Below are 8,897 nucleotides of genomic sequence, written 5' to 3'. Positions count from 1 at the left end.
ATGTTTATTTATTTTCAGCTCTTCTAAAACTTTTCACCCTCCATTACATCTCATCTAATAAACAATTATAAATTAGCTGGACATGGAGATCAAGATTTAACTCAAATATGAAGGACAAGATTTCCAAAGCTTTACATGACATTTCTCTCTAAAAATAAAAGTGGAATATACAAAATTATGTAGAAAATCACATACAGAAATAGGACARTATGCATAATCTGAATCAAGAGGCAAATTTGAATAACAGACAAGACTGTCCCCAAATATACTGATTATATTATTAGCTATATGAATACCAACTGCACTATGAGCAGGATTGCGTAAAATCAGCCCTGCAAATGAAGCAGCATCTGACATACTAAAGATAAATCTGTAATTTGCAATGTTAGCTTCCTTAAAAGTGTGAAATATTCATTGCTCATCATATTTTGAACATTATGAGCTCAGAACTTTATGAACACCAGATTTCATTAAACCCCCTTGTGGCATCTAAAAACTATTGCTTATAGAGAAGAATACTGATGTATTGTCCATCATTTTGAATACAGCGATGAGCCTGGGAGAGAAGGCACAAAATTGCATATATCTGCCAGCTTCTTGCAAACTGTGCATCAAATTATAAGCAGCAGCAGCAGCAATCAGTTACTTTTAGAACAGCATTCACACTGAGTTACCACCTTGTCTTATTGCACTTTAGATTTTGAGAAAAAAGGTGAAGGCAGAGAGGAGTATTCATCAGCCTCCAGCAAAACACACTAAGAACTAGATGCTCACAGCCCGACTCTGGTTGACACTTGTACTAACTAGGAATAATATTTAAGTATTATAATATTTAATTAGGAATAATACTTAAAATGCATTTAGGAAGCTTCCTCAAGTAACATTAAATGACATTTTCACCCCACAGAGCATACAAACGCTTTGCTGTTGTCATTGACTACATTTTAAAGGGATTTGCAAGCTATATTTCATTAGTAAAATGACATTCATTTCCTACACATCATTACAAAAAGCAAAAAGTGTTTATCATACTTTATAAGCTAATGTGATTACCCTGTGACAACTTATTTATGCACAACTAGAAAATGCAAGTAAACTACTAAATTGGGTACTGATGCCATTATGTCTTATGTTCTGGAAACAGCATATGTAAATGAGAACTCAAAATTATTAAGATCTGTCATATGCCTTATTACAGTAAGTGTTAAACAAAATTGCAATTGCTGTTTAAATCTTAATTCTGAAATAAATTCCACAAAGATATGCCACTCTTACAAGTGAGCTCTGTGCAGCATTAGAGCTTTAGAGATTTTTATCTTGCTATTTTATCACCATAATAAGATACACATTATCACTTGATAATACATTGCTTGAACATTAATTTCTCAAAATACCATCAACAGCCAAAACACATGAGCTGTTATCTGCTATAGATAACTTCTTATGTGTTATTTTATAAATATCATTCTTTCAAGATAGTTTTTGCTATTTAAACAAAACTTACAGATAAAAGAATTCTTAGACTTATTGACTTTATAATCTGTGGCATGTTGGTCGCTAACATTAGAGTATATAATCATTTTGCAACATTGTCACAAAATCAGAAATTTGATTAACTTAAAATGGGCAGGGAAATAACATTAACTTGTATAGCAGTTCATTCTTGACATTTCAGTTTTCCTTTTCACCTCCTAAAAAAGTTTAAAGCATAAAATATGACCAACCATGTTTTTATTACCAAGAGTGCATTAGTTGAAGTAGTCCCATGCAAGCCAGCTGGGCTCTGCTGCAATACAAGACAGTGAGTTCAGGCTCATAATTATTAAGTACAGAAAAAAGCTATCCAGCTTGTACTCTCCTTCTTAAAACTACACTTTTATCAGAATAATATATCGTCATGGCCCCACTTGAGCAACGGGACATACAAAATTTAAACGTACATTTTTAATAATTTCTTTAATTTTATTTTCAAATTTTGGCTAAAATTCAAATTTCCTTATGAAGTAATGTATTTTTACTCGAGTTGAGCATAGCCTATTTTTTAAAATATATCTACATTCAGAAATTGAAAATTACCACGCACATTTGAAGATAAATACATTTAATTTCTGAAAACACTAGCAATAGGATGGACTAGAAAAACTAAGAATTTTTTTTACATCTTTTGAACTCTTTAAGTTTACAGATATGTATAAGCTCTGTACAGTACTCATTTCATAACAATAAAATTTATATTACATACAAGCGTTTCCTAAAGTCAGAGATACAAAAACAAAACATTCACAGTAACATTTCTAAAACTGGCCGTTACCCCCACTGAAAGCATTTTCAAGACTTCATGCAATATTTCATAACTAGAAAAAAAAAAACACTTACTGTAATGCCTGTAAAGACTGAAGTGGAGCTTGGGAGCCTTCTCAAATAACGTAGTAAAGTGAACGAGGACCTTTTATCTCATGCCCAGGACGTCAGCACAGATGCAGCCAAAGACTTTGTTTAGACAGTTAGGCTCAGGCTACCGAGATGTTTTTGCTCAACACTGGTATCTTAACCTTGTGCCATTTATTAACTAGGTGACCAGTGGAAATCCACAAATAGCATCTAAGATCTGATTACATTAAAATATTAGTGCAGGTTTAACATACGTACTGAAGATAGACACAGAATTTCCATTCTTGATTTCTCCTGTCCCCCCCTACCCTGGAGACAGCTTTGGTATAACATAGGCACTTCGCGTGCAAAGCTAGAGAAGAAAGTGGTGTTTACGGTGGTGTTTTACTAGAGGACCCTGCCAGAGTCACTCTGACCTGAGCTAAGCCCAGACGGCTGCAGAAAGCAGTTGCCCAGCTCTCGGTGCCCGGCTGCACCTTCCTGCCACCATCCAGGTGCCAATATTCACATCTGGGGACTGTGTGATGTGCCAGGCCCAGGAGCCAAGCTGGCTGAAAACTAATAACTTTGATTTTCTCTAATCCATTTCCATGTGCAACTGCACGAACACGAATACCAGCGCCAGCACGGAAGAGGAATAAGACACGCAGCCCAGGAGCAAAATCTGGTCCACCTCTTTTGGTGGCAGCCCACTTGGTAAGACTAACACACCCACAGAACAGTACCATAAGCTGTTTAGAAGAAGCTGCAGCTTACCCAGAGATGGAATAAACCAAAGTTTTCAGAAAAACACTCTTAGAAGTGTCATTGTCTATCGATGCTTAAGTGTTGTGCTTTTAGACAAAAAAAAATCATTAACATAGAATGTATAAAATTCTTGGCATAGTCTTTATTTTAATTTAAAAAGAGATCACTACAAGACAGTGAAAGACATTTTCCTCATAAGAAAAGTAACTAGACAGTGATTTAGAAAACACACTTTTCTAATACCTATTATTTTATACACTTGTGCAAATATAAAAATACAACATGATATCTTCTTCCCAGGTCAGGACCCACATTCTTGCTCATTTTGGTTTTCAAGGACACTTGTTACATGTTATTTGGCTAAAATGTAAATTGCATAAACATATATATATTTTTTTAACTTTAGAATCAGTATAATGATCAACTGGAAGTAGCTGTTTCTAAACATACAAGCAGACATCTGCCTTGATTAAAACCAAGCGCAGCAAAAATTGAAAATAAATCCAGTTATAAGCAAAAACAAAACTTATTCCATTGCTCTTGTTTAAACACAAAGTGAACAGGAGTATAAACACAGGCCTAGTGGATGTATGGAAAGAGACAGTTTATTTTTAATAATCTGTGATTAGTAAAACATTATCATAAAAGGAAATATGCTTATGTACAACATGATTTGAAAACTAAACATAAAATGAGTTAAATATATTTTTAGGTTTTAGGCATGCATTTTCATCCAATCTGTGATTGGCTGAGATTTTACAACAATATGTAAAATGTAAGCAATCGCAGATTGCATGAAAAATACCCTCCAATTTTGAACACCTTTTTAAATGTCTCTCCTACATTGCCATGTGAAGAAAACCACAAAAAACAAAGAAGGAACTTCATATGATCTCAGCAAAGCATTTAGCATATGTAAAGATCAGTTAAGTCCTTGATTAGTCACATGATATGGCTTCCAGCACCACATGACAGGTATTATTCAATTATAGGAATAATAATCAAAATTAACATTTGTTTCTTCCTACGCAATTACTATTGCAATAATATGGCATCTGAGAGTAAAGCAGCAGCTTTCTATCTGTTTTAAGCATTTCTACTATCTGTTCATCTTAGTAGTATGTAGACAGTGTGTATTACGACCTGAATGAAAGCAAGTCTTTCTCATTCAAAGATCTTACCTCTCACAGTTCAGAGAAAATTTTTGTTCCCTGATTTCAACTTCTCCAGAAATTGGGTAGCTTCTTCCCAACACTCTCTACAGAAAAGACTACTTCCAGGCCAAAGAGTAAGAAAAACTGAGATTTCAAGTTTTCCACAGCTCTGTGTGCTTGCAAACATAAGGACAACAGAAGACCAGGAAATTGCAGTGTATAGCTGAGTGGTGTTTCATCGAGTTTATAAACCTTTCTTCAGAAGAGATAAAGTAATCCAACCTCTTTGGTGCATGTCTAACACTCTTCAGAACGTTGATATCAGACTATGGGTACAATTAGAAATACCTAATTTTCATAAAATTCATATACATACATACATATATATATATCCTTTTCCCACTCCTCACAATGATTTCTGCATATAAATTGTTTCTTTCGAACGTGCAGTTGTCAGAACTTTGGGCTTACCTCCAAATTTCTGCTGGAAACCTTCCTTTGCAAAACAAAAGTTTCTGATAAGAATACTAATATAGAGCATCATGGGTTCACATCAATTAAAAGATCTGATATATGTATTTGAAAATCATTTTCTATTTTCAAACAGGGACTGACAAACTGCACAGTTTTCATTGAAGTCGCCCTTGCTTAGCATCACCTATTGCTCCCCATACATCAAAGACAAACTCGTCTGGAAAAGCAAAATCTCCAAGAGTTTCATCCAATGCCATTGCAAATTCATCTGGGTTTTTCTTGTCTCTTCCAGCTTCCACCATTGTTGCAGCTAGAAAAATGCAACAAAATAATGTAATTAATCGTGAAAATGACAGCTAACATATATGGCCAAGATGCCTGTTGAACCTATATTTTCAAGTAAGGTCATCTTAGGGAGATTTAAAGCTCCCCTACAGAATTTAGGATTCGCTATGATTTATGTGCTTATTTCCCCCTACAGTAGCTCCATTCTGCTCTGCAAAACAGGAGAACTTCCTTACAATGCTAGTGATATAGTCTTCTGCTAGTTTGGGGGAGGTTTAAATTTTAATTTAACCAGTCCTCATTTTTATCTTATTAAATTATATTCAGCATGCATTACTGAAGACACACGATGCATGGGTCTAAAGACCAGGGTCAGTGCAACTCCTCTTCTGGGATAACACAACTCTCATGCCAGTTCCTGACCAACTTCCTTGAGTTTGATATGAGCTTGCCGATCTAAATCATAAGATCAAAAGGCAAACTGGAATATTTTTCTCCTCCAGCAAGTCAGGGTTTAAAGTGGCCGAGTCTTCCACAGAAAGCAAAAAGGCTTAGGGATTGAACATGGAAAACAACGTACAGGCTGCATAATAAATACAGGCAATCAAAGTAATATGGATTTTCCAAAAACCACCCAGCTTAAATATTGAGCATGACCAGCATTTGGAACGGAGTAATGATAAATGGATCTAGAGAAAACACTTAGGTACCCTATCTATTTTAGGAAAAAAATTTCAGATGCTAGGTTCAACTCATGTGCTATGTAAAATGCACAGAAAATTAACTTCAGGTTTGTTAGATACTGGACACAGTATGTATGCAACTGGCTGAAAACAGCTTGCTCTCAAGAGACTTTTGACCTCTTCCCCATTCTTTTATTAATCCTAGGACCTTGAACAGATTACCTGTATACCTGGTGAAAATAAGCACACTTACCTTATTTCAAAAGTACTTTGAAATCTACAGAAAAAAAGCTTTAAGTCATCTCTTACTATTATGAAATGTCAGAACTACATATAATATCTCAGCAGAAAATGAAAAGAGCTCCAAAAATTATGTCTGAATTATCTATTCAGCTATCTATTCTCTTCCAAAGGAAAATGCACAGAAACTGAATATACTGCAAGAAGTGCATGTTAAAGTTTAAAACAAAAAAAAAAAAAGGAGGGAAAAGTTTGACCAACCAATTTCCTAAAGAGAAAAGAAAGACTTTAACATAAATATTTCAGGGGCAAATTAAAGCCTGATGTAAAAACATCACCAAGTTCCTGAAAWTTTTTCGGAAGGTTAGAAAGTCTGCAGAAATCAAAATAGCCATGATGCAAAAACTAAAGCAGAGGCTACAGGGTAAATATCATCAGGCTTTCCTATACTTGCAAACCACTGGAACAGGGAGCTACCATTGCACTGTTTAAGTGTAATGCTGCAGTATATAATCCAGCACACGAGCTTCCAGAGACCTGGCTGACGGAGTGCTGGGAAGAGAACAATCTGATGAACAAATCCTATGCTGCCCTGGGGATCTGCAGCCTAAACCCCCAAAAAACACTTCAGAGTAGTAAAAGAACTGAGTCATTAACTGTGAGCTGCATTTATTCTTCTACTTAGATCTATATTTCTTTCAGTTTCGTCCAGACTAAAGACTGGTTTTAGAATTGTTCCAACATGAGCGTATGGGTTTACTTCAGTTATTATTTCCAGCTCTGAAAAGCAAATCTTAAATTTATAGCACCCTAAAGGCTGGGAAAATTTGTGCTTATGCTAGTGGGAAGTCAAAAGATCAAAGCTGCTGCTGGAAGTTTCAGAAGTCTCAGCCAGGTGGTTCACCTCCTGCAGTGACACGGGAAAGGACTCACTGCCGTGGACAAGCAACAGGAGCCACCAGCAACCTCCTGGCAATCGAGAAATGCTGAAGCAGAGACTGCCAATACAACAGAGGCAGACTATGATATCTGGTACACTCACACTGTCCAGCATTTTCTCCTACTAGACAGCTGAGTAACAAAATTTATCAAGGTTTAGACACTAGTTTGGACATGGCTGTCAGTGGGTGTCAGCGGCCCTGGGATATTAGAGCAAATGCAACCCTGAAGGCTCACATGTCTCTGGGTCGTGGCCCCTGCACCTCCCAGAAGGGCGAAGGTGTTGGCAGGGAGGACAGGAGCAGCTGTAAGTTGGGCCAGGAGAAACCATGGGCAACAGGCTGTGGTTTGAGGCATGCCGCAGTTATGAGGGATGAATGCAGTTTATTTCCTAAGCTGTCTCTGCTCCGCTGTTGTGTCTGCTCCACAGTATCTGTCGATATTCACAACAAAAGAGGGTATTGAACCATAGATGAAACCCATATAGGCTGCTGCGTTTTGTGATCATCCTATACACCCACCTTAAACTGCAAGATGTTTTGTATCATTTGTTATACATCAGGTAACCACCGCTTTGTTCATGAATATACCAAATGCTAGTGTCACACTGGAAGGATTTGATAGCTTCTAGCCTTTTCTCAGAGCAATATCCAAGTGGAAAACATATATTACAGTGCCTGAAAAGGGAAGGACTTTCTAAAACCACAGAAGACCACCGTCACCAGGGCAGTCTACTGTGTACTGCTGTGTACTGTGTACATTGCATTGTATCAACGTGGCCAACTCTCTCCGATATAAGCAAGATAAATTTCTCCTGCTCTAAGGTTTTTTAAAATGCATTTAATGTTATTTTATTAACCTGAAACTCAGCTCAAGTTTACTGACATTTATGAACTTCTGGCAAACAGTGTTTGCTATTATGCAAACTTGTAACAAGCTATGAGCAAAATTGAGCCATATTGTAGACGTCAGCAACAATAGTTTTGAACAAATTTTATGTTTTGATTTTAACTGCATTCAGACATGAGACTCAAAACAGAAATTTCAAAACAAAATTTCAGCATGCCAAACAGTGCAGTCCAAGGCAAATTCACATAAATCTTCACTGTTATCGAAACAGCTCAAATGTAACCCAGCTTCCAGGGCACTGCTATTGGTTCTCAAGGACTCTCAACATTCGTTTTCCTGCCAGAAGAAACCCTAGTCCTGTCATGCCAATTCTTTCCACCCCTGTGAAAATCCTGGGACACTGACTCAGAGGAGTCTGGATGGGAAACAGGCTTTAAACATGGGACTTTTGTTCCCGACAACCGTAAGACGAGTCTTTGTCCTGTCAACACCTCTCTCTACCCCCAGATGCTGCGGCAAAAGAGGGTCCTTAGAGGAGTGACCCTGGAGGAAACGAGGTGAAGGGCTTTATTTAAACTTCACAAATTTCCAGTTATGAACCAAGATATGAAGTTACTCTGTACAGACATTGGGAGAGGGCAGAGAGCGAAGACCTGCACAAGGTGAAAGACAATTACGATGCAAGAACAAACAGCTGTGGATATATTTGCCCAAGATATTAAAAGAAGTAGCCATCAGAGAAGTTAGGATCTAGAAAAGCGTTCCAACAGGAAGAGCAGGAGAAAGAAACTTGGCCAGTATAAAGATAAGTTGATCAAGATATATGAAAAGAGCCGTACAACACAGTTGTCCAAGAGAGCAGCAGTAAGACAATAAGACACGGCATTATGTTACTGTCCAGCTGCCCTAGTTTAAACTTCAGGATTAATAAGCTCTAGTAATAAACTCTAAGACTGTCATTAACTCAAAGTGTTAATGTCAAAACTCAAACACAACTCTGTTTAAATATTGAGCTTCCAAAATTATGAAATAGTGCCTTAAAAATATTTTTTCAGAGGTTTATCAAACTGGAAAACAAAATCCACTAAACTTGGACAATCAAGATAAATTGCAACCCAACCAAGCAGGAACCAGA

At 36.9% G+C, this 8,897-nt stretch overlaps 1 protein-coding gene across 5 annotated transcripts in view; it reads right to left on the bottom strand.

Moving 5' to 3' along the window:
• Positions 1–3,258: 3,258 nt before the first annotated feature.
• GIPC2 (GIPC PDZ domain containing family member 2) overlaps positions 3,259–8,897 on the bottom strand; it is a 59,863-nt gene continuing 54,224 nt past the window's right edge. For 4 of the 5 annotated variants that reach the window (XM_026086759.1, XM_026086761.1, XM_026086760.1 and 1 more), the window contains one exon: positions 3,259–5,076. In XM_026086759.1, coding sequence (XP_025942544.1) covers positions 4,922–5,076 — 155 coding nt within the window. In that variant the 3' untranslated portion in view covers positions 3,259–4,921. The remainder of the gene's footprint in view (positions 5,077–8,897) is intronic. The other variant, XR_003256844.1, reaches the window with a different exon arrangement.

The sequence above is a fragment of the Apteryx rowi genome, unplaced genomic scaffold (genome assembly GCF_003343035.1).
Source record: "Apteryx rowi isolate R43461 unplaced genomic scaffold, aptRow1 scaffold_7, whole genome shotgun sequence".
Classification (NCBI taxonomy): Eukaryota; Metazoa; Chordata; class Aves; order Apterygiformes; family Apterygidae; genus Apteryx; species Apteryx rowi.
This window is presented reverse-complemented; position numbering and strand designations above follow the sequence as displayed.